Source organism: Ammodytes marinus (genome assembly GCF_949987685.1).
Source record: "Ammodytes marinus genome assembly, chromosome: 15".
Lineage (NCBI taxonomy): Eukaryota > Metazoa > Chordata > Actinopteri > Uranoscopiformes > Ammodytidae > Ammodytes > Ammodytes marinus.
In genome coordinates this window covers 24730878-24757930 of record NC_137219.1, presented here as the reverse complement: position 1 = coordinate 24757930, position 27053 = coordinate 24730878, and the positions used below count along the sequence as shown (strand labels likewise).

The 27053-nt window shown below is 40.4% G+C and overlaps 1 protein-coding gene across 1 annotated transcript in view; it reads right to left on the bottom strand.

The window, feature by feature from the left end:
- The window catches only part of kif6 (kinesin family member 6), a gene marked incomplete at both ends in the record, with an annotated part of 73630 nt that overhangs the window by 24561 nt on the left and 22016 nt on the right, over window positions 1-27053 (bottom strand). Inside the window, 5 exons of the mRNA XM_080042740.1 lie at window positions 681-783; window positions 9043-9240; window positions 16071-16221; window positions 19952-20057; window positions 22039-22142. Coding sequence (XP_079898866.1) covers window positions 681-783; window positions 9043-9240; window positions 16071-16221; window positions 19952-20057; window positions 22039-22142 — 662 coding nt within the window. The remainder of the gene's footprint in view (window positions 1-680; window positions 784-9042; window positions 9241-16070; window positions 16222-19951; window positions 20058-22038; window positions 22143-27053) is intronic.

Genomic DNA, 27053 nt, shown 5'->3' with positions numbered 1-27053 from the left:
CGTTAATGGGCAATGCAGTGAAATACATCTTATGCATTGCATAAAACATTTATGACATACCATATATCTGTGGGCATGTTTCTCAAAAAAAAATGGAAAAACTATATATACTAAATAGTGGTTGGCAAATGTCTTGAGTTTCCAAATAAAATCTACATATTTAAAACCTAGAAGCCTCTGCATGTGCTCAGAGTCTGGGTGGGTGGATGGATGGATGGATGGATGGATGGATGGATGGATGGACAGACGACAGACAGATAGATAGATAGATAGGTAAGTAGAAGAAGGATATGTAGAAGTCTCCTCTCCCGAAACAGACGGGAGTCATTGTACATGGTCAAGGCAGTTGTTAAGAAAGACCTTCTGTACCGGTCCTTATTACTAACATGGCCTTATGTAAGTTCTTCTCAATGACCAAGGTAAAACACTTCCATGCTTTATTGACAGCTCTCACTTATGGTGGTTTCGCCTGGGCATCAGGGTGAGAAAATCTAGGGTCTACATTTTTGTTTTAAATTAAAGCTACAGTATGTGCATGTGTGGTTAATCTGTGTGTTATACATAAGGGTGTTCAAAATGGCCTGTCACGTTTCCCTTGTGTGAATTTATGAGAAAATAGCATTGCATGGGATACCACATTATGACAATGCTCACACCGTCATGTCCTACAGGTAACTTACCTCTGTTTGAGTACGTTCTTGTTGTCTTCAATGTTTAGGTGGTCTTCATGGTCCCTGATGAAGGTCTCAAAGGCCTCTTGCTTCCCCATAGACAGCTGTGGACCTGAGAGAAAAAAGGATCCAACACTTAGGCACAAGCTTTTCTCTAATAATCAGAAGCTACCTTTCATATCCCCAGCTCCATGCAGGAAAAACATTTCCTATATCAAACTTAAAGGACCATCCTAACAAGACCGCAAGGCTTGTTATGCAACTGAAAAACACAACTCTCTTAACAATGGGAAGCTCTGCCAGATCTTTGCAGCTTTTTGAACAGTGAGACCTGAGCCGTGCATTGTTCCCACAATACACAGGTACTCAACGCAAAATCTGGCAGCCAGATGCCAGCTAGCGCCCCACTGATACACTTGACCTCCCACCTATGATTACCCACCTGAAGGACTATTAGCCCTCCATTCACTCTTTAAAGAGAACATAAACACAAATATAAACAACATCTTTTTTTTAACATGTCAGCATTACATGGCGGATGCCCCCCCCCCCCCACCACCCACCTAACTGGCAGTTTGCCACAAGAAAGGAAACTACATAATTTTGGACATAAAATCCTGCTGATTGTAGAATGTTTTTTACAAGCTTGTAATATTATTTAATGAGCATGTTTCTTAAAGTGATATACAGCTGCTTCAAAGGCTGGCGCCAATGACCAAAAGACAATGGTTCAGGCCGATTAAGCACTATGTAACATGGAAAGGGAGTGCAACCATATTGTGCCAAATGTCTAAGAAAGCACTGGATTCACTGCTTAGGAGAGGTGGGTTCAATAACTGTCAGCAACATATTTTAAAGGTCACCTATTGTGCAAAATGCACTTTTCCATGTTTTTTCTAAATTCATATGGGTCCCTGGTGTGACTATAAATTCCTAAAGTATGAGAAAAACAACACTTTTTCTCCACCTCCACCTTTCTGAAAACCTGTGTTCAAAAACCCCAGTCATATTTCTCTCCCCTAATGACATCATAAGCCATGCCACTCCATTACCAACCTAACTTAGCACTACCTCCACCTGTGATAAGCACACCCTCGGATACCCCTAACTGGCAGTTAGTATAAGGGTCAATCAGAGCAGACTGGGCTTTCTGGAAGGCGGGGCTTAAAGAGACAGGCTCTAAAACAGAGCGTTTCAGACAGAGGCTGAGAAGAGGAGGTTCAGCAATGGCCCTGTGTGAAATAAAAACTGTTTTTGGGACACTACACCATGAAACCAGAAAATGATATGTGATATTTAAATGACAATAACATTTCTATTCATACTACTGAATGAATTATGATAAATTAGTATAGACCTTGTTCACAGCATATATTTAGACTTGTCATAGCAAGAAAACCACTGGTGTAACTAATGACATTAATAAAGATGGCCTGTTTCCATCTGGTGTCTCATTCCAGTGAGCCATTATAATCACAATGCAATGGACTCCACTGGATTGGGTATCATATAATAGGAAACAAACAAGCATTATTTTTGCAAGGTTTCCGTGAATTCTACACTTGTTCAAATGCGCTGATGTTTGTGACAAAGCAGTTCTAACCAGAGACAGACGCAGGACAGTAACTCATGTGAGATTAATTGTAGGACAGAATGTAGTTTCTTTTATTTTCGGAAAAGTCTTGATTGAAACCAGCAGGCCCTTTTCACAGGCATACAGCATGTTGCAATGGCCAACCTTAACAAATCAGTCTAAAGGGGTTTCTTGAGGGAAATGCACTACATTTGACTTTCGTACAAAGCAACATTCCAGGAATATCTCCGGCTGATATGACATCATATAATGTTGTACTAACATCGTTTGTGGTAATGAGATCACATGGACCGTAGGCCAACTTTCCTAATTTTTCTTTTCCGTGCTTCAAGTGCTGACAAACCGCAGAGGTTTTGCAGGGGGAGGAATGTGTTGTGACTATTGTTGCTGTTTCAACACATTTTGAGAATTGAAGTACCAGCAAAGTATTACCGTACTTTTCCATCTATTTATAAGAAAAAAAAATGTCTGACACAAACAGTTAACTGACTGCAAAAAAAACAGGGTAGAACTTGTATGCTTGATAGAAAACATAACAATATTTCTTGGTCATTGTATGTTCTAATAGTAGAGGGCTCTAGCAGGGGACAGAAGGATTTCAGTTCTTGAATTGGCCTCTATTGTCACAGGCGCCTGCTTAGATGAGGGGCCTGCTAAAATCATCAGCGTCTCATTACATGCTAGCAGGATTTTCAGTCAGATCTGACTCTCAAGTCTCCCTTTGAGTTTCTGTGAGCGTAACACAAGTCATCAGCGGCCTAAAATGACAACAGTAACATCTTGTCCATCCATTAGTCAACTCTTTACCCTCGAAAAACATTCTTCAGAGCACAAAAAAGAGAAGACATTGTACATCTATAGCTTTGAAAGAAGGCCAGAAATTGAACCCCAGGGAAACTCACGTACGTACCTCAGTCTACGTAGCTATTGGGTGCTCATAGTAAAAAAATCCAGTTCAATGTGGAAGTGGAGATCTTCTTATATGCTTCAGATTGCTTTTGGCAGAGACAGTGATCATCTACTGTTGACATTTTACTCTGCGCTGGCAAAGCTCGGAGCGCAGCACAGAAGGATGTATTATGGAAAAGACTAGAGTCGATTATATACCATTCAATCAGCGCGAATGCTTTCCATGGAAAGGTCATCATCATTACGTTCACAGTTAATCTTCAGAGGGGACGGCAATTACCCCTCAGCGTAACCATAGCGGCAGTTGGCTCGCGCACCGGAACCCCTTAGATTAAACCTAAATTAAAACATACATTGAACATGTATTGACCCAACGGGCATAGGGGGAAAGGATAAGTGCTGTGCATTTGTTTTGAATTAGAGACACAGTATAGAACAATGATCTAATGTGCATATAGTTCGGTTACCGGTCTCCAAATGTGGGTCATGGAAAATACGCACTCCAAATGTGAAACATACGATACACAACGCTGTGTGCACTGTATTAAAAACCTGCATCAACTGTGTGTGTTTCTAATTTTGTTTTTCGCCTCTCGACAATGTAGTTTGAACTGGTGCTTGAAGGAAAAAAAAAATCCCTAACAACAGGTGTGTTCCAGGAATCAGCATTGGGGAAAAATCAGAAAACACTCCAGAAGTGTCTTCTCCGATCCTCCTGGAATGTCTCAATGTGTTCCCCCTCTAAAAGCTTTTTGCTTCCCAAAGTGCAGAGCCTTTTCTTCTGGACAACATCAAGCTGTACCTGCCCGGTCAACAGCTGATGCAGTTACAAGTGTTCTTCTCACAAACGGAGCAGAGAGAGAGAGACCGACATTTCTCATGAAGTGTGAGAAAAAGTGGACGAACATTCCAGAGTGGACGTGTAACTGGGACTCTGCGAGATCTGGGAATTTTTGTGTGTGGGTGATTATACAGTGTAACAACATTGTTGGGAATAATGCCTAATTTAGTCATTGTTAAGTCTGTATAAATACATTTACAAGTGACGTTATCAACTAACGCCATCGCAGTTCATGATGACTCCAATTCAATGTTGAAATCAGTGAAGCTGGTTATCTTACATTTTTCAAAGGAACTGACACACAAGAAAAATCCAGTTATACCTAGTAAGTGTTTGTCACGTTAGGTGGTTTTATGGTCAATGAGTCAGGACTTTTAAAAGTAATATGACAATGAAAGTGAGTGCATTTAGTCTTAACTTAAGCACATCTTAGATCTCGTAATGACTATACAGATTTGGTCAAAATTCGGGTTAAATTAAAAATACAGAAATAGAAACCGATTGCTCCTCAGACATGACAATGCCATGTTTTTGAAATTGGTCTTGTTCTAAATCAAATACAACTCAAATCATTAAATCATCTCCATTGGACCAAGTCTTAAATATCAAAGACACTTGATTTTGGCCAGATGTGATCACCGCAAGCTAGCACCTGCTACATTTATCAGGTATTCTGTAGGAATATACCCCAAAGGTCATGGGTACTGGCATAGAACATTGGTGGGAAAGTAAAATCAATGAATCAACAACTCTTTCTGGGGCCCACTTTCAAATGATTTTGTCCTGGCGTGGACAGTTGGCTGCTGTCTTAAAGTTGTCAGCTTCTCGGCAGCAGCTGCGGTCAGGACAGCTTGTTCTGAGGGCCGATAATATGGTTAAGAGTCAATGTGGACTGAATGGACTGGCTGCTTAAGCAGTTATGCATAGCTCATATCACAGTCACCCTGAAACTGATGAATATCTACATTTTAAACTAACATGACAGCCATTGATTTTGCATATGTGAAAGAATGTCCTGAGTTTTAAGACATGACGTCTAACAGAATCATGTGTAAATTGCTGCAGCTCTTCACTTGAACCCATTGCCCATGCTGTTGGCAGTTCATAAATGAAAGTGTGATAATGCGTGATGAGTAAAAATGTGTTGATAATCACTCGTATAAATGCCAGGCGGCTACAAAGAAATGGATCATGGCATAGAGTTATCAGCTAAGGGCCGTTTTTTCACAAGGTCAACATTTTTTTAAATTTGTAGGCCATTGCATGTGATAACCTATCACGGAGTGAAAATATCCTCTGAAAGCGCTATTGCTAGGTTTCTGGATGTCCTAGCCAAAAGGAACTTTGAGCAACATTATGCAGTAACTCAAGTATTATGGTCAGAGCCAAGAACATTCTTCAAAATGACTTGTGAGTCTGACAGAAATGACCCTGTCCTCTCAAACAGCTGGATTGTATACAACTAATATAATATGTACATTTTTGGATTTGAATGACTCCTAAAAGTGGTATAAAGGGCATTGGTAATATTTTCAATTCGACATGAAAAACACAAAATGTCCTCTCACCTCAAATGCAGCTGTCTTAATCCATAAAGAACTATGCAGGTAACCTCTGATCCCAATTCTGGTTATTTCCATAACAAAATTTCAGATACAGCGCCTTCTGGTGCTGAGATATAACTAATGTGACAACCAACACGTGTGACATATAACCCTGTTCTCCCCTAATCACTGTGATATATGTACACTAGGGCTGCTCGATTATGACAAAAATGATAATCACGATTATTTTGATTGATATTGTAATCACGATTATTAAAGACGATTATTCACCGAAATGAAAATTCTGCCAATTCTTTCAACATTACATACATTAAACAATTAAACTCCCAAATGCTCTCCTCAAACATCTCTCCACACATTTTTTTACAGTGCAGGTTGAGTTTCTGAAAAAAAAACTGCACAGCTTCATGATCGAGGGAAGCCAAAATCGTAATCGAAATTGAATTTGAATTAATCGCCCAGCCATAATGTACACCAATAGCGCTTTGCATTGCATGGTACCGGCATTACTTAACTCTACTCTACGATACCTGCTGCCTACTCTTTTGGTACCAACAAAGTTCCAAAAAGTAGGTACCAAGTACTAAACAATGATGTGAAACACTGTAGACCACTGATTGGTTAGAGCGTCATCAGTGGAGGGCACCCTATCCTGCAAAACTGAAAGCCAAGCTACTGTAGCGGTCACACTTTCTGAGCTTTTAGTATTTTTGTCTTGATGCTACCATCCTCATCTAAAACAAAAATGTCTCCTTGCTACAGCCACATACAGAGAATCACAAACATCAACCCAAAGGTATCCTCTATTGTTTTCTGCTATGTGTGTCTCGCACAGTGACGCTATGACAATGGGTACTATCTTGTAATGGAAAATTACCTCCAGAAAAGTATACCAAAGGCGAGAGCTGGTACCATGCCATAAATGTGCTGTAAACATAAAGCATACTTTGCTTTCAAGATCACGTACTACACCGCAATATATTAAAAAACACATCCAGACAGCATTATCCAACAGACAGCACCATTGTCTAAGTATGTGGTGGTCAAACAGGTCGACCAAACCAAGTGGAATCCATGGAGGTCTACTCTTCACATCCCATTAGATGAAAGAGTGAAAGAGAGAGAGAGAGAGTGTTAAAGAGAGAGAGAGAGAGAGAGAGAGAAAGAGAGTCAGACAAGGACCTACCTGGCCAGGTGAATACAGTTACTGCGGTGGGATGACCAAGATGATCATGCTTGCTTCATATTAGTTCCCATACTATTCTGAACAACTTATACTCATGGCACATCGTGTATTAATGGTTCTGTAAACCACAGCTTTACAGCGCTCCTCACTGTCCCTTCGATGAATGACTGATTCGCTCACTAATTCCAACTGGACCGCGTTCAAACGTGTGTTTGTTTTTTAATAGTCTCTTCTTTCAGAGAACCCTGTTTGCAATTACCCTTTGCGCTGGCCTTATTACCACACTGGGCACCATTACACAGACATGTCAAGGAGGATTATGGAGCCGCGGTGAGCCCCGGACAGGACTGCAGCCTCAGTTTTGATGAGTTCCTGGCTCATACCCCCGTGTGCCCGGTGGCTAGGACCGAGCTCGTTATAAGCGCCCGGGTTTTATCATCACACTTAAGGCTCCACTTAACCCAAATTAAACAGGAAAAGCCAAATGAATGCTAGCGCCGGGCCAGGGAGCATATCTCCAAAAAACTTGACTGGCTTGACTTTGGGCAACCTCTGCATTCCTGTTCCATTCAAACCGAGTTCAAGTCTGAAAAGGTTAGGAGTGGACTAACGATCCAAGAGAAGTTGCAGTGTGAAGGCTCTGCATGCAGCTTTGTGTGTGTGTGTGTGTGTGTGTGTGTGTGTGTGTGTGTGTGTGTGTGTGTGTGTGTGTGTGTGTGTGTGTGTGTGTGTGTGTGTGTGTGTGTGAGTGAGTGTCTGTCTCCAGTTCTGAGGTCTTCATCACATTCTCTATTCAATGACATTAGGATCCAAGCCTCCAGAAGGCACTTGTACGTGCCATGGCAAAAAAACTATACGGAGATGAACCTACGTCAAAGGCAAACACTGCGATTCCAATTCAACACTACATGTAAGGAAAGTCCATTAGACATTCAACTAAAATTATGGGATTTCCATGTATATGTTTGCCAAAAAAAAAACCCTACTGTCAATATCCTCTGGCATGTTTACTTAGATGATGTTTCTTGTGGTAGAATAAAACAAAATAATAAAAGAAATGTCAACTTTTTCATTTGGCACGCTGCCTTCAAACATAGGAGGATCCATGTTTGTTTGTCTGTGGCCTTCAGTCTCTTGTGTTTGTCTTTAGGCTTCATGTTCCACTAAACATCATAGGTTTAAAGCTCATCATTTAGCTCATCATCAGCAACAAACCAGAGCTTTAATATACTACACTGTGCTGGATAATGCCGCCGCGATTACACTGGACATCTTGTGGTTTCGACGTGTATAAGGAAAACTCCTGAATACATGAAATCCTCACTGATGACATTGTTTAGAAATAGGACACAATGTAAGGGAACTCTGGGATGTCAAACAGACTATTTACCATGCAGTGTACAAAAAAAAAATCCAGAAATCAAGGATTTTGTCATTCCCCACGGGCAGACAGGCACACAAGACAAATCAGCATGACCGCAAAGGGCTGCCCACATTCCAAATGAGCAACATCACCTGTCTGCACTCTCAGGGACTAATTCATCATCGAGTCAGTGCTTCTTCCAGGGTCAGAGAGAGACTGACTGTCACCTTTAATGGAGCCAACACATCTGGGAACATTTAAGCTTAATGTATACAGTAGGTAATTAGTCTCAATGGAATACTTTTGACACATTCTTAAGTAGTTAGTAGCAGTGAGCAGCCACACAGTGCAATGCCGATGATAGCCTCATACCTGAAATGCATGGGTTTAAGCGGAGGGAAGAGAGAGACCGACACAAACACAGTTAATATAAGAAGCTACAAAATGGTACAAGGTCTCTGTGACGTCACAATATGTAAGGTCCCAGTAACCTTTGACCTCCACAATCTATTCAGTTCAGCTTTGAGTCAGAGTGGACATTCGTGCAAACAAAGAAAATCCGTCAAAGCGTTCATGAGATATTGCTCTCACAAGACACAAGACTCTCACAAGGATGGAAAGACAGACGGACCTACAGAAACAACCTGTAAACATAATGGCTCCAGCATAATAAAACCAAGGTTATCTACATGGCGAGACTGACCCAACCCTTTAAGTGTGCCCTCATTATTTTTCCCTAAATTGATAAAAACACAATCACAAAGACGCAAAATGCAGCACAACATAATCCAAACTATGTCACAGTCCATCATGTCTTTGTATTTTATCACAACACATCTGAAGGCTACCAAAAAAAAAACATTTAAAATATTGTAAACTGAAAAAAACTAACAGATTTCTTTAGAATGTTTACCTTTTATCCTGTACTGTACAGCTGGTCCCCTGTGCTCGGCTGAGGGGCTGTCCTCCCTTCCTTCCCTCAGCTGTGGCGTAGTGGACGACCTGGAGGTATTCTGTGAGGAGAGGCTCTGGCCATTGGTGATGTTAGCCAGCTGAGCAGCAGCATCCTGCGCCCGTTTCTTCTCCTTCTTCAACATCTTGACTAGGATACCTGTAGGCACTCAGATAAGGACTCTACTGGTACTTCATTTGGACAAAGTCTAGATGGATGGATGGATGGATGGATGGATGGATGGATGGATGGATGGATGGATGGATGGATGGATGGATGGATGGATGGATGGATGGATGGATGGATGGATGGATGGATGGATGGATGGATGGATGGATGGATGGATGGATGGATGGATGGATGGATGGATGGATGGATGGATGGATGGATGGATGGATGGATGGATGGATGGATGGATGGATGGATGGATGGATGGATGGATGGATGGATGGATGGATGGATGGATGGATGGATGGATGGATGGATGGATGGATGGATGGATGGATGGATGGATGGATGGATGGATGGATGGATGGATGGATGGATGGATGGATGGATGGATGGATGGATGGATGGATGGATGGATGGATGGATGGATGGATGGATGGATGGATGGATGGATGGATAGATAGATAGATAGATAGATAGATAGATAGATAGATAGATAGATAGATAGATAGATAGATAGATAGATAGATAGATAGATAGATAGATAGATAGATAGATAGATAGATAGATAGATAGATAGATAGATAGATAGATAGATAGATAGATAGATAGATAGATAGATAGATAGATAGATAGATAGATAGATAGATAGATAGATAGATAGATAGATAGATAGATACTTTATTCATCCCTGAAGGGAGTTTGTGTTGTTACAGTAGTGCAGACAAAAACTTGAACAAAAATCAAATGTTCATTACAAATTAAAGATAATGAATTGCACACATCTTAAAAGTTATGTCATGAAAATGAGTCCCATAGTGACAATATACAGTAAAAGGGTTCACATCCATAAGTGACTTCCTCAAAGGCAGTGTGCTTCACTGTGGGCGTTTTGATAACGGCAGAGTGCTGACATGTGCTCGGCTGTGACCTTGCAGGGCTTGGGAAAGATGTGACAGTTCTGGGATGAATCAGTGGGGAGGAGAAGAAGAGGAGCCAGGGAGGCTGTGGAGAGACTCTTACCAAGATTCCACAGAAACCTTTTCTCCTCACTGATGAGGTTCAGTGTCTGTCTGTCTGTCTGTGTGTTTGTCTACTTGAGTTTGGAGTGTAGATATGTCAGCAAGTTTGCGTGCGCCTGTGCGAGTGTAACAGAGAGTATTGAGCGGTAAACGAGAGAGAGAGAGGGCCGAAAGGGAGAAAAAAATGCCACTTATATTCCTGTTCGCACAGTGTTATTGCCATGGCACGTTTCGGAGCACCATATGCAACGTCTCCATGCGTCAGGACAATTGACTATAATGGTTTCCTCTGTCATGTATACTGTAATAATGCACTGGGCTTTGCTTTCCAACTCTACAGTGCCATTCTTTATTTGATCCACTGCCTGGTTGTTCAAACTGCTTTCAGCTGGCCTCACATATCTCTCTATGAAAATGCACACAGCAGAGAATCGTTCAGCCCTTTGAAAACTTGATGATCAAATAGGCGCCAGGTTGCTTTGCCTCATGACAGTAGAGTGACTGTTTTACTGTATAACAGGAGCACGCTGCTGTTTGTTTCTGCACTGCTAGCAGACGCAAATTGTTTTTTGCGCAATCCTGAAATGCCGACCGAGGGAAATTTGTAATTGCGTGAAGAATTGCATGGGATAACAGTATTGAGAAAAAATGCAATCAAGACAATTTTTTACAGAAAGTCGCCAAGATTGCTTTTAAGATTTCAACAGAGAGCAAGAAATCAAAACATTGCCACGGTTTAGCAGTTTAAGAGAGGCAATAGCTTAGCAAAAGTCACTATAAGAAATATGCTTCGTTTTAGATCTTCATATACGTACTTGAATAAAACATTACAATTCATTGTATATTCATTCAGCTCTTGAACTATGCGCCTGTTTTTCTACTATACAGTATATGGACGTGCGTTTGGTTGCCCTAATCACAACCCATAATTTAGATGGCAACACATGAGTCTGTTCCTATCATGAGATTAGCAGACATCCAGCTGTGGCCAGACTTTAAACTGCGGCGGTCAGCAGATCATTTGGGATGTTCAATAAGAGGGAAAAGAGTCCGAATGTCATTATGTCGGATGATGAATGGACGTCATTTTGAAAAGGAGCCGGAGACGTTAATTTATATTCCTGTCAGCCAACACAAAGGGGATGTCAGTGGGAAGAATAACATGAGGTCTCCCATTACAGTTTCCAGTCAAACCAAGCGTGCAGTCATTTCAAAAACTGCCAAAAATCCAAACCCACCAACACAATTCCAAATGACCTCGAAGCCAAGTTTCACAGAGACGTATAACTGTGTCCTATGTGCGTCCTATAGAATGTCATTGCTTCATACAAGTCCTTACTTCAGCCTCCTGTTCACCAGCCTTTGTTGTTTGCAATAATTAGATATGGTGCTAAAAGGGAGCAGATTGCGGGCTCTATTTCGCCGCAATTCATGGAGCTATTAGCACGCAATCCATACTTAGTGGATGTGGCCCTAAGACTTTTATTATATAATGAAAATTGATCTTGGGGGTTGCACACTAGATCTGTCGGCTGCTTCACATGCTTTTTTTTAAATTATTTTAATAATTTCTTCTCTCTTTCTTGTCACTCTTTTATACTGTCCATAGCAGACATTGTAGGATATGATTTTTAAAAAATGCCCACAGCTGGCAAAGGTACAATGTCAACCTCAGTGGTGCCACAAAATGCTCCAATTTCCATTTACCGTACCATACATGTGATAGCTTACAGATTCTCAGAAGCAAATACTCAATATTGCTTCCAATAAAAATAAGATACTTTATGTTACTTACTAACTTTTTTGAAAACAAAGCTCTGCCCTACCACTCAGTTCTAATCAGCTCATTACACAGCCATGTACCAAGCACCAATGTAGATGTTTTCAGTCACTCAGCACGTATGCAAAAATAAGTTTGAAGCTGGCCGTAAACTGTAAACTGGCATTTGGATGTTTGACCACTAGACATTCTACACATTTTTGGATTCAAATCATTTTTACAAAGCCTAAAGTGGATGAGAAGCACAGCTGACTAACAAAGTCACAATCAAGTGACAGAAACTGGTAACTAAACAATTGAAAGCTCCCAATCGGCACCGATTGACGTACAGGTCTATATATATTTATATTCATGGGTTCTGGAATTGGACCGGTAATGATGATTACATATCCAGCTTGTTGAGAGACATATAGAGGATATACAACTTTCAAACGTTGAGGTTCAAAAGTGATTCACTCTACTTATTGTTCATTCAACCCAATTCAATGTGCGTATCCAACTATCACTATTTAAAATGAGAATAAACACCTCTAGCTCAGTACGTTAGCTTTGTATTTCGACATCTACGAGACAATGTCTTGACGTAGCAAATCATACTGAACAATATCCAGGGGAAAAGCCCTTTCAATGCAGTAAACACACTGTGAGAGAACATCTGTACAATATCACTCTTGCAATTATGACTTCATATTATTGGCCAAAGCTTTATTCTTGGATACACAAAAGAGCATTCATCTTTCTTTTTGCTAACTGACAATGTTGACACGTAATGTCCCCCGGATCACTGCCATTGTAAGAAAATATGAACTCCCATGCTCCTCTTGAGTTGTTTAGTCCAATAGATGGACAGCTTACTACTGACAAGCGTTTCAATGGTAGATCCCCCAAGCTACATTTAAAGACTGGCTTGTTTGTCCTACCGTATGTTCAATCTACTGACCATTATAGAGTAACATGAGACCATTGTGTAGAATTTTGGGGAAAATAAAAAGATAATCCACAAAGAAAACAAAATTGTGGCAGGTCTAAGTGGCAGAGAAAAATGTAACTAATACAAATGAAGTCCCAGAAATCATGTAGGACTATCAATCTTGGTAAAATGTGCATAGTCAGAACATTTAGGACAAAGAGATAAATAGTTTACAGCTAAATAACAACCACTGAATGATTGTTGTTATAATGAGAACGGGTGTGCTTATCGTTTGCCTTCCAGCTTCTATTTCCTAACAGTGGACTAAGTGGACCTAAGTGGACGCAGTGTTTACCGTGATGAATTGTGTATTTCGAGTCGGTATTAAGTCTCCGCCAAGTTATTTTTACACCATACAAACGGACATATCCTGATGGCTATACCTTAAAATAGGGGATCAATCTTGGGATGTATTGTATGCTTGAAAAGTGATATGTACTAGTTGAAGAGTAAAATGTGATCTGGGCAATTGTAGTATGAATGTATGGGCTCCGATTTTGAGGGTATATGTTGTGCTTCTCAATTGTAACTCCACGCTTACAAAACCTGCACAAGTACAGTTTCAAGACACACTTCAGACTTGACTTTACAAAACAATCCTACAATGACAAACAAACAATAAACAAAACAATAAAAATAATAATAGAAATTTTGGGAAATTACAAGTGCTCTATGGCATTTTTTAAAGTGGCATCTCAATGCATGGACAGTCTTTCTCTATCATCATGTTAGGGAACTATGATAAAGGGAAAAATGACCAGTTGCTCCCAGTCAGAGTCAACCATGCATGGGAACACACAGGGACAATGGGTAGAGAAGAGATACATGCTTTTGCTTTATGAGGAACTCTCCCTTAACTAAAGGTGTAGTCAGTGATTCTGGAGAACGCCTGTTGTCAAAATCACTTTTTGTCCTCACAATACTACTGTATACCTGTCTGTACTGTATGTATGCTGAAAACAAAATCAAAAATAAGAATACACAGCCTAGGCTCTGATTTCTCTCCTACGGGGTTGGTCAGCCCAAACTATAGAGTTGCAGCACATGATGCAGACGGACCACCATGACAGAGGGATTCACACTGCACTTTATATACAAACTTGACAACGAAAAACATAAAGTCAACACGGACGGAATATTGTGTGAATTACTGGCTGAAATATTTAGCTTTTAAACACGCACGCTACCAATTGTGGCAAATTACATTTTCATCATTTGAAAAGCAGTGTAGGACGTTTTTTGGAGAGAGGGCAGAATCTTACAAAGAGGTGGGTGGGTGTGGGGGAGGGGGGGAGGGGGGGTGGGATTTCACATTACAAACGCCGTGTCCAAGAAATACTAGAGGGAAATAGCTGCATGATAATATTCTATTAGTTTTGGAGGGCCGGGGAGTTTTTGTGGCTAAATAATCAAGCAGACATCTCCATTTTTCCGACTAATGTGCAACGATCTAATGACAAGCTGCAGCACGAGGGGTTGAGGGAAGAGTAATCCCATAAAGCCATTAGAAATATCATATTCAACACACAAATACCCATAATTATGATTAATAGTAATTATGATTAACTGCAGTCATTAGATGAAGATCTATTGGAGCGTACGCATTGAAAGGAACAACATCTCGTGTGTATTTTATGGCACGCTGGCAACGAATGCGAGGGGCTGCTTACATTTCATAATTTATGTGTTTTAAGAAGCGCTGTAATACAACCGTGAAATAACATGGGGCAGATTTACTTTAGGATAACTATCTTCCTGCTAATGAAGATTTTACTATCAACAGTAAGTATGATTAAACTGTGAGGCCTGGATACAGACACCGACGCAAGGGTAAGTTGAAACTGAACCTACTCAATTTATTTTTTTCGCAGATTTTTTTCCCCCGTTTGCTATGAGTGTGGAATGCATAGTTCCCTACATGCACTGCAGTCAATGCTCACACCACGAGTTTGCTTGGGGGAAAAGTATAGACAGCAGCGTGCTTTCTCTTTTGATGCATTGTGTTTCAAGCTGCCCTTTTTAACCTTTACCTTTTCACTTGCCCTTTAACGGTCACTCTACAAAGTGCACACACTGTCATTGCTGAAGTCAGATTATAAAGAACCCTTGCATCTTAAATCAACACAACTGTGTATCCAGCATTACATTGTGCTGTGAACTGTACACGACTGCAGTAGCAATACGGGGACATTTGAACCAACCCAGGACAGGTATAGTAAATTGATGCTTTGACGAGAGCTGTTAAAACTATTCTAGGGGCAGCAATGCTGAAGTGGGGCATCACAGACCGTGCCCAATGCGAGTGTGGAGACCCACTACAAACTGTGGAACACATCCTAACCAGTTGCCCCAAACACCGGCCCGCGAACGGCAAACGTGGTCTAATTGACCTTGATCATCATAGGACGCTGGACTGGCTCGCCTCAAACGAACTGAAGGTCTGAAGACATACGAAAGAAGAAGCTGTGCTAGGAAGAAAGTTGATGCCACACTGCTACACTGGGCTACACTAATATTTCGGACATGCCCATATATTAACCGACTTCAGATTTTAACAAAATGCCTCTTCCAGACTTATTTAGGGAAATGTTAAAACATTCATTCTATTTACGTTTTCACATTTGAAACAATGTGAATCCCCTACCAATATGTACCTCACCTGTGCACTACACAGACATATGAATGGAGGGGTGGTGGTAGGATGGCCTAGAGGAAAAGGGGCCGACCAGTAACCATGAGGTCGCTGGTTGGATCCCCGGCACCGGACAGGAGGGTGTTCTTTGTAAGACTAGTGGTGGCTAGTATTACATCTACGTTTCCCACCATTTCTACCATTGTGTGCTTGAGCAAGGCACTTAACCCTGTACGGCTGACTCTGCACTATGACCCCCTCCGGAGTGTGGTAACTTGCGAAAAGACACATTTCAATGTAGCAATTGACGAATAAAGTAACTTAACTCCCATTCATATCATGTCATCACAAATAATCGTCCACTAGTGTAAATGTCCTTGCCCATATTAAGCTAGCTGCACCAATGTCAAAGGATACTGATCTCATTATCACGCTGCGTGAGCCACTCCTTTAGTTTGGTCACTTCTGCTGCAGTGTCCGGGCTGTCTTCAACTTCTTCTTCCCTCACCATTTCCCCTGGTGACTCACTCTGCCGTTTTTCTCCATCTTGCTTCTCCATGAACATTATCTGTAATTTAAGGAGATTGTTGACTTTTAATTCCAGAAAAAAAGAGACTGTCTTATTTGTTCTCCCTTTTTTTGCCGATACGTATGAGATAAAAAAATCCTAACGTCATCTGGTTGTTTGTACTAACTATTAAGAACTGGGTTCAATCTAAAATTATGCTTCTAAATGACAGTTAAAACTGACACAAATGTCATGGTTTCTTTATGACTTTTCATGATAACAATTATTTAGTTCCATGGTCGGTGGATTTCCATGAACCTAATACCATGATTATTATTATTTTTTTTAGCTCAATACATTTTTGTAGGGAAAGGTAGCCCTGCTTTGCTTTCTACAACAGTTTAGTTTGCGGTGGAGAAAAACAAAGTTAAGTATAAACAACAGTCTAATGCCAAGAATGGAAAAGTGGTGCTATTCTAAATTCCATGTGATATTCCCCGAAACATGAATTGAATACTTTTACTTTTCTCTGTCGGGCGATGTAAGCCTTAAAATGCAATGATACTCAAGGTGTATGGACAGCTGTGAAACATGTTGAAGGCTTGGAGTGTTTTCCACATTTGGAAGATACAATAGAGGAGAAAGGTGAGGATGAGAGGATGAGGCTGGTACAGTGGAAGCACAGTGAAGAAGAGAGTGGAGTTTTGGCCTGAGCTAGAGATGGGCGGTATCCAATTTTTGATCCCCTTAAACCCTCCCCGAATTCTCCCCGGGTACACGGTATAAACCGTTGGGTAATACCTTTTACTACTTCAAATGTAGTATATGTATTTAAGTTTCTCACCTAACACTTAACTGATTGCTTGAACACATCACAATGTACTGTAACTCAATACAACCTACGTTCCAAACAAAGGAAATTAACCTCATGTTGTCTACTTCTTAAACATTTCACGCTGCATTTTTACATTGATGATGCCATACAAAATCTAGCAACAGTTTCATTTTTTTGGGGACCAACTGGTTTGCTCTGGCCATCTTTTCTTTCTAATGATCCCTTCTGAGAAGAGGCTGTCACGTGACGCATAGCGAGTTTAAGCACTACGTCTAAATAGCTTTGTCTTTTTTTGACACGTTCTTAATTTGACAAATTAGGCCTCCATCATTTACAGGTGTTCTGTCATCTCTTTTATAGCATCTTCAAACAAAGGCATTGGTGCTGCTGCTAGACACAGACACACAGTCTTAGTGCATTCATTATTAGCATGCACCGCACATTACACAACACATTTTATCATGAAGGTAATGAAAGAAATACCGTTTTGCCATGTTTGATGCCAGTGCAATATTCCGAGCATAACTGCTGTATTATTATTATTAGCTTGTACTTTGTTTTTGATTTGTTTTGTGTGTGATAATTGTATTTGTCTGTGTGTTGTAAAATTTGAAAACTTAATAAATATATTTCTCAAAAAAGAAAGAATGAAAAAAAAAGAAATGCCGTTGCTATTTTTAATTATGGCGGTATACTGTATGACTGTGTTTGCACCCATCCCTGGCCTGAGCTTCCTTCATTTTGTCAAATGAAGAGCAGCATGTCAACACGCTAACTGTGCAGCGCTAAATCATCCGAGCTCACAGTGCTGAAAAGATAAGAAACTGCAAGATACGCATCAGCCTACTACAACAAGGGACAAGTCGAGAGCTGAAAATGAAAGGGAGCTGCTCGCCAGAAAAATATATAATTCAAACCAGATTCCCCAAATCATTCCTATACAGAACCAGTGGAGTGTGACTGGGGTGATGCTCGGAGGAATGTAAACCCCGAACAGGAGATAGTTTTATGCGGATCATAACAAAAGTGAAGGAGAGATAAACAGACATTCAAGACGGATCTGGAAGTGCTTCTGGTGGGCCTGCTTCTAAATAGCTCCGGCCAAAAAAACAGAGATGAGTGCAGGAACAAATGTGAGCACCGCAGTGTGTTTTCCCCCTACATTCATTGAGCTGCTGTTAGAAAAAAACGTTGAATTTAAGAAAAAATAACCTAGAACCGATCGGACTTTCTCTGAAAACATAAACCTTTAAGAAATTCCTCTTTTCCACCAACATTGGGGCAAAAAAAATATGCGCAATTTCCGAGCTTTTTCCACAGCAGTCTGCATGACAAATTTGTCAGTGGGTTCGGGCTCGCGGCCAAACCCAAAATGATGTCCAGACGACTCGGCTATATTAAAAGAAAAAAAACAAAACACAGGAAACACAAATATGACATTGATTGAACCGGGCTATTTACAATGATATAAAACAGAGACATAGCAGCAGCACATTCTCATAGCTAAGTATCTGGCACTGGCCGATGTTTTGCATGTTGGCTACTAGATCATTTACCTTAAATGATAAATGGATTGTACTACTTGTAAATTACTGCTGTTTACTGTCTGTTGATTGACTAATTGTTCAACTGAATTCAGCACGAATGTATATGATTAGAAATACTGCACTCACAACAGAAACAGAAAAATAGGTTCGGACAAATGTGTTGTATGAAGGTATGACTTGTTGTGACAGTTCTTAAGAAAATATGGTCCGTACACACACATTAGCGATGTCATGTCACGTTACACCTGGGCTCTAATTAAAACGGCAAATGAGTGCAAAACACCAAACGTCTAGACTGGAGGCTGTGGGAAGAATCAACAGTCGGCCTTTACTGGATAAAGTTGCCGATAGTTTCTAGTGGGGCCTGAATATTGTGTTCATGGTCAGCTTTTTCTGTGGGGAAAATAAGGCGATACAATTCTACCTGAGCAATTTGATCAAAAAGCCGACATGTAAAGCAATAGTGAGCACATTAAAATAAGAAGGAACATTTTAGTTCATTCAAATGCAAGTCATTTCCCAGCAGAGGCCAGTAGAGGGAGCTATTCAGAGGAGGTGACCGGTCATTGCAGTTGTGTCACGTCACTGGTCAAATCAGTTTGACAATTTTGTCTTTGCCCTTCACCTGTGTACTGTTATGCTGAAGATATTAGAAGAATGAAAACATGTTCATACAAGAAACCAGCATAGTAACCTGAAATGCAAGGACCAAGAGATTTGAGCACATACTACCAATTCTCAGATCTCTGCATTGGCTACCAATGTCATAGAGTTACCCTTCAAAATAATGTTACTAGTTTACAAAGCGCTTAATTCATCTCAGACTTACTTCCATACTGTGAACCCTAGTCTAGACCTTTCAGATCACCGGGGACCAGTCTGCTAAGCGTTTCCACAATGAGAACTTCCAGAAGATCTACATGTGCCCCAACTCTAGCAACTTTTTAAAAGATAGGCTAAAGACATCCATGTTCACCTCTGCTTTCAATTATACCATTCCGAATTTCAGATACACTATGACTTCTTATGAATGATAATATATTTTATTGTTATTTATGTGTTGTTTGTATCCAGGCACGTTACGGCAAATTTTCTTGTTCTGTTTTGTTTTTCATATGCTTTCTATATTAAAGCGCTTTAAATTGCCTTAGTGTACGAAAAGTGCTATACATAGATAGATAGATAGATAGATAGATAGATAGATAGATAGATAGATAGATAGATAGATAGATAGATAGATAGATAGATAGATAGATAGATAGATAGATAGATAGATAGATAGATAGATAGATAGATAGATAGATAGATAGATAGATAGATAGATAGATAGATAGATAGATAGATAGATAGATAGATAGATAGATAGATATACAGGGAGACATGCCTGTGGATACAGTTAATACATTACCTTCAGCAGGGAGAAACAGTGCTGGATTTTTCTCATGTCCGGCCCCAATGACAGTGTCACATCTGGATCGGGCTCATCCAGGAAGGCCTTGACTAACTCTTCCAATCTAAATTAACACAAGCACACACACACACACTTTGATAACCAATTCCACATTCCCTGTTCAAATCCTTCACACTCAACAGGCAGTCAAACGGTTAAGATCTATATTTGAGCATGTGCTTTCCAATGTTTAAAAAATCCGGGGTCTGGTCAAAGACAACTATTTACTTAAACGCGTGTTCCAGTTCCAGTGGGCCCCCGTCTGTTGATAAACTATCAGTGAACGTTAGTCCAAACACCGGGCTTCTTCTTCAAGCCACTGGAAAAGACCAGGAGGCAAAAGCTGTCCAGACGGAATCCACTGTAGTCACGACCACGACGTGCGGTTTTCTTTCCTCATTTTTCCACTGTTACGTGTTTAGGCGCTAGGAACACGCTAGGTTTACATGACAAAAGGACTTAAAACAAACGGAGAGGTCTTGTTTCAGGGCCCTAGCCAGACATTTTTTTTTTTTGGTGATACAACGTTTGATTGCGGAGAGAACGAATGCCCCTTACGGCTGCCATGTGCAAGAAAAAAACATATCATCCTTCAAGAGCCCAGAATGTGATCGTTTTCCAAAAAAAGTGGAATTATTCTGTTAAAATCTGTATTTTGCCTGAGGAGAAGTGCGTTTTTTTTTGTTGGAAACATGACAACAAAAAAAGCTAGGATACGTGCGATGCTCCCCACAAATGGGAGATGAGTCAAGAGGAGATGAAAACAGTGAGCGCAAAAAAAAATGAGCATGTCCTATGAATGTGGTCGCAAGCAGACATCATTAAAGGTTCCCTGTGTGAGTTTTGACCACAAACAAGGGGGGGGAAATGGTGGATAAACACCCGGGGAGAAGAGGAAATAATAAAAAGAAAAAAATGGTGGAATGAGGGGGCCAGTAAAATATATATCAGCCTCTGGAACGGGCGATGTGCCAAGTTCCTCCATGGAACCTCTGGCCTGAACTGTGGCCCTGACTCACTGTGTGTGAGAGCTAGAGAAATAAAGCAGAAAAAAACTTGAGTCCTGGGAAAAGTCCATTAGATCTGGTTAAGCCTCAGCGAATGCAGGCTTAAAGTCAGCCTCCATGCATATCCAACAAGATAAGTTATGTCTCAAAGGCACTTTAGGCAAACCCCAAAATACTCATGAATCGTAAAACATATTTGCAGGAGGATCTCTGGGTTTTAAAGGATTATGAATGCAAATTATGGTCCTCAAAAAAAAAACACTGTCTGCTCTCTTCCCCTGGGTGTGAGGCTCACTGTAAACATCCAAGAAGGCTGCCAGGGCCAACCCAGAATCTTGATGTACACACCATAGATATATAATATACACACAATACATATTGTACAACCCTTCAGAACATTTTGATTTAAGGCGATACAGGGCAGGCAAAAACATTGTTTTTTTCAAGCGCAAGTCAAATTTTGAGATTTCTGTCTATTTTGCTTCCATAACATCATAACATCTTCTTTCATTCTAGAATAAATACAATTATGGAGGTTATTAAGGAAGAAAGGATTTGTGCATATATTGTTAATTGTCTGATTTAAGGATACAATTTGTTCTAAACAAGCATGAAAAAACGCATTTTAAAGTCCTGTTCATAGAACATTTTGATTCAGCAAAAGAAAAAAGGCTGTATCGAAATTCGAAAGTATTTGTTTTAACAAATAAACAAAGATCCAACATCTAGATTTTTGTTTTTTAAAGAGATGCGAATACTGTAGTTTTATGTACTATAGTTGGATAGTGCCATTTGCATATTCATTCAAACATCTCTGGAAGGATCGTTATACAAAGAATAATTACTTTAATGTGAGTAATCAACTGGCAAAGTTTCATGATGATATATAAAAGTTAAAAATGTTTCCCTATTCACTTACAGTGCCTTGCCTTAACTCAGGGCTCTCAGTGAGTTTTCTTAGTTCATAATGTCTGTGTCATGTTAGGAGACGGACTGGATTAAAAGGAGCAGAAATCAAAGACCAAGGAGGCGACATACTTGTGGCTCTCCTCCACAGTTAGCTGGTCATCCCTCTGTTCTCCTGTCACCATGGCCAGCTCTTCCTTCAAAGACTGGATCTCTCTCTTCAAACGAGCTATCAGCTGAAATACACAGACAAAAAGCAGGGTTAGAAGTCTATTGTATGTACACGTACACACAATGTAAAAGAAAAAATAGTTCTTCAACATGTTTGCACCTATAGAAGGAAATAAGCACGCACGCGCACGCACGCACACACACACACACACACACACACACACACACACACACACACACAATGTTGCTGCAGCCAACTGATGAGACAATCCCACTGAGAGTGATCTTGCGGCTCATCTTAACTGATGCGTTCTGAGGACCAAACTTTAAGTGATTCCAGAAGCCTGGATGCTCCAGCGAGAAAAAAACGCAGGAAGCAAAAATATGAAATTAGCATTAAACAGCTACGGTGGCATGAAAAGAAAAGAAAAGAAAAGAAAAGAAAAGAAAAGAAAAGAAAAGAAAAGAAAAGAAAAGAAAAGAAAAGAAAAGAAAAGAAAAGAAAAGAAAAGAGCACATAAAACCTTCTTCAACTGTCTGTCCACACTTGTTTGGTTAGGGCCTCGCACTGTGAGCCAATAGGCTGGTTGCCGTTAGGAACCGCTGCCCGACTCCGGTTACTATATACATAAAAAAAAAGCAAAATTATCTCACCGAGTCCAGACATGGCTTTTTTTTTTTCAAATGACTACTTAGATAGCGATCTTTGCAAGATATAAAAAAAACACACAGTAGGAGCAAGCATGTCTATTAGTGTCAAAAACCACCAGAGGAGAGACAGCTTGACGGCACCAGGATGTTAGGAAAAAAGAACGAAAAATAAAAATGAACCAGAAGCATAATTCTACTGAATAACAGTGACATACCACAATTTGTTCTCTAATCGTCGTACCCCATAAACTGTGTTCTGAATACAGCTATGTATATCAGCCACTTTCATTAACGGGAATATATGACTATAAATTGGTATAAAGGCAAAAAGGAAGAATCCACCAAAAGCAATGTTTTCCAGCCTTGAACTTGTTGTGAAAATATGTATTCTTTACAGATAAGCATTCCTTTTTTTCCCTTGCTGTAGGAGTCTATCCACAGTAGAGTCATTCTAAATGGCCCCATGTCAATCTGTGTAAGGATTAGCAGGCATCTAGCTACCTGCCACCCAAAGGATCAGTGAGTTCACTTCATACATAAGTCATTCCGTATATTCAGGAGCAGCAGTGCGGCCATTGTTTTGTCATCTTAATAACCCTGTTTAAAACTGCTGCTTTTGATCTTTGAGAGCTTGTAATCCTCTTGTCACAATTTGTTAATGGGTCCATTTCTTTGAAAATGTGTAACTTTTGTTGTTTTAGATAGAAATTGAATGTATGATTATTTTGCGGCATAAACCTTCTGGTCATGTGATGTGACGATCCTAGATAAGGCTCACGGGTCACAGTCATCAAAATGCACCTGAGAAAAGGCCAAATTGTCGGCCGAAATGTTGTGTCTACCTTTGCTCAATTCAAGTATTTTTCTGAGAATTGAGCTGTTGTGTGGACTACTTACTTTCTAGGATAAACCATGAATAATTGATTGGAGCAATAATAGTTATTTGCATGGAACATAAAACGAATGAATTTGTATAGGCTTTGCCATGTGCTTAAATGCCATTTTAAGTGAGATGTGCACAACATGTATTGACTGATGAATAAACTGTAGTTAACATGTCTTACTAAAACAAGTCAAGAAATGTCTGAAAATACAGGCATCACTTGTTGATCGTCATGCAATATTTGAGTGAATTTTATTTTAAAATTCCTGCCTTACTCTCTGGTTTGAAGACAAGGTAACAGAAACCTTTACCTTAAAGCTACTACGAGTAAGTCGGCACGTTGGCGACACCTTTGAACAAAAGCGGTAGTATTTTTACGACGCCAGCTGTCGTGAAGCTGTTTTCTAGCTCGTGCAGGGAGTGCAAGATTCAAATAATCAGGAAGCAATATGGTGCGTGTCCGTGTGTTGAAAGTGTGAGGGCACCGGACTCTTTTCGGCTCCGTGAGTCTATGGGTGACACAGCATCAACTAATGCCAGTAAGTGCTAAACACACCTGATTGCAATGAGTTGATGCATTGTCACCTCTCACGGAGCTGAACGAGTCCCCGTGTCCTCACACAAAGCGAATGAACGAGAGATGGCAGTTAGTTAGTATGGATCACGATGAGGTAATGTGTTTATGTTGTAAATAATGACTATTTCAGATGAATAATGGTCATCTGATGATGCTGGTGAGGCAAAGTAAACTTTGTTTTAGTAGGCTACCGCTCATTCATTTAGGAGTAAACACTGCAGTCTAGGTTCGCTGCGTGAAATTGTGTATACGTTGCTTGGCAACGCCCTCCCGCCCGACTATCACTCTCCCTTTTAGCTTTTCTTCATTGCATTTTCTTTTTTTTCTTTTATGGTTCAGCCCCGTTATCGGTCATTATGACGACAAACAACTGTCTCAAACAAGGCTCCCCCTCCCCTTCCCTCACCAGGAGGGATAGGCTTCTCAATTCACGTTCCTGCGCCACACTGAAATCTGTGACCAATACGGATATGTGACCATAGAGCATGCACGCGTGAACCGAAAATCGGACAGGGTGTACGACCAGATCAAATGCAGTAATAAAAACTATATAAAAACGTCTTTCTTTGCACTGATGGTCTCGTTTGCTGTTAAAGGTAATTTATGATTATGAGAGGAAACATGAGGCTGTTTAAAAGATATTTAAAAGTTACTCGTTTAACTTTAACTGTGTGTGTGTGTATTTTCGAAGACGAAATGGGCAAAGGTCGCTCATCGCTAGTTAGCTTAGCTCGAATACAGCAAGTCAATGGGGGAATTAGCCTGCATCCACCGACAGTCAAAAGATAAACTTCACAACATCAGTAAACACTCCTGTGTGCTTGCTTGTTGTGAGCTGTTTATTGACCAAGTTATGTTGAGCTTTTTATTCTATGGACTTTATGTCATTTAAGAATCAAATAGATAGTGGAACTAAACCGGCAACAAGCTAAAAATATTTTTTTTTAACTATTCCTTTAAAGCTTCAATTCGAGTTCACTGCAGCTAGTTCCTACGAGATGTTAACTGGGCATTTATTCATGAGACAGAGCCCATGAAAAAAGGAGAATGGGTCCAAGAAGAGAATAACCCTTTTTCTACATTACATCTAAACAGAGACATGTAATTACATGTTAATGGTAGGGAAAAAACACCATCACCAAAATCAATGGATAGTGTTGTGTAATTGAAAGAAGGCCAGAACAACCACCTATAAAAAAAACAAGTGGCAATTGTTATTTTGCTCAAATGACCCACTTCTCTCTTTGGTAAAAAAAAAATCCACTTAACTATCCCCCCGCTGAATGTGTGACCACACCGCAGAACACTAAAGCAGACTGAATGGCTGGAACTGGTCTCATTGGCAGAGAGAGGCAAATACAGCACCAACAAAAAAAAAAGTCACACAGTGTCACTCCTCCTGACACACAGTTGCTAGGGGAAGACAAGAGTTCAGTGAAAGACTCAAGTTAGGGTCAAAGGTCAACATGGAGTCATCAACATTTTAGCAGGGAGACGCCGCTTTTTCCCCCCGCAAAACACATCATCGTCTTCTGAATGGAAAGTCAAAAAAGAAGCCAGTCATCCAGTCAAGACCCTGCTGTCGACTCGAGATGTTCCTGAGAAGAAACAGACCTGCGTGGTGGTTTTGGGGGTAGGTGCCATTTAGCTAAACAAAAAAACATATTACCCGCTAATCCACCCCTGTATCATATTTTTTTTGTAACCGTTGAACATGGTAAACTGAGCGTCTGTCCCCCCCTCCCCTCACCAGAGCCACTCCCTGTATCCATCTCTCTCTCTCTTCTTTTTTTTGGAACTCTTTTGGTCTGATGTAATTTTTTTCCAGCTGCATCCTGAAAAGCTTGACCGCAAGTTGTCGGTCAGCGGAATCTATTCGCGCAGTCTATTTCAGAGCGAGGCCTGAGCCCACACTGGTACCGCAGCTCCACGGCAGCCTTCCATATACACTCTCTGAATTAAAAAAAAATTATTGACTCGCCCATGTGACCTATGATGCCAGCAGCATGTACCCTTTGGAAAGCCATGTCAGTGGAGCAATGCGACATTTAGCTTCTATGTGCGGACAAGAACGTTTGAAATATGTACTGACTTTTACAAACAGGCCTATACTTATAACTTTAAGGTGAGATCCTGAAGGGGAACAAGGTAACATTTTTAACTTATAGATATCATCATGAAACTTTGCCAGTTGATAACTTACATTCAAACAATTATTTGTTGTATTTCAATTTCTTCAGGAAGGTGTGAATAAATATGCAAATTTGGCAATATATAACTAATTATGCATACATTTGTATCTCTATGCAAAACCAAAATCTAGCAGTTGGATAAAGCCAGGGTTAAAATCTTTATTTCCTTCAATTATACCCTTCAGGATTAGCCTGGTGCTACCAGACCATCGTACTTCATTTCATTTGTACAGAAGGTCTGGCAGTACTGTAATTGGCAAACGTTCACTCACTTGGAGGCGGGTGTCTGTTAAAGTTTAAAACTATTGGATCTGCCCAGTGCCACTCTGGATTAGCCAACCAATCGCATAACGTTTGGTCGTCACGTGTGTCATGAGCCGGCTTCTGGCAACTGAAACTGGAGCGCGACTTCGACGTCATCGTTCTCAGCCACTCGCTCGCTCTCTTCGCTGATTGGACACAGAAATTTGTTCGAGCAGAATCCCACTAATACGCCCTGTCACCAGACTGACTACTGAAGGGAAAATGAAATTTGGCCGGAAGTAGGTAGGCGGGCGCAGCCAGGCTACTTCAGGATAGTGCTAAAAATGATTCTGTAAAGTTTAGTTGATGTAACTGCTTTAGAAGTTAGTTCAGTGTATTGAAAAAAAAATTATGTTGATATAATGGCCAT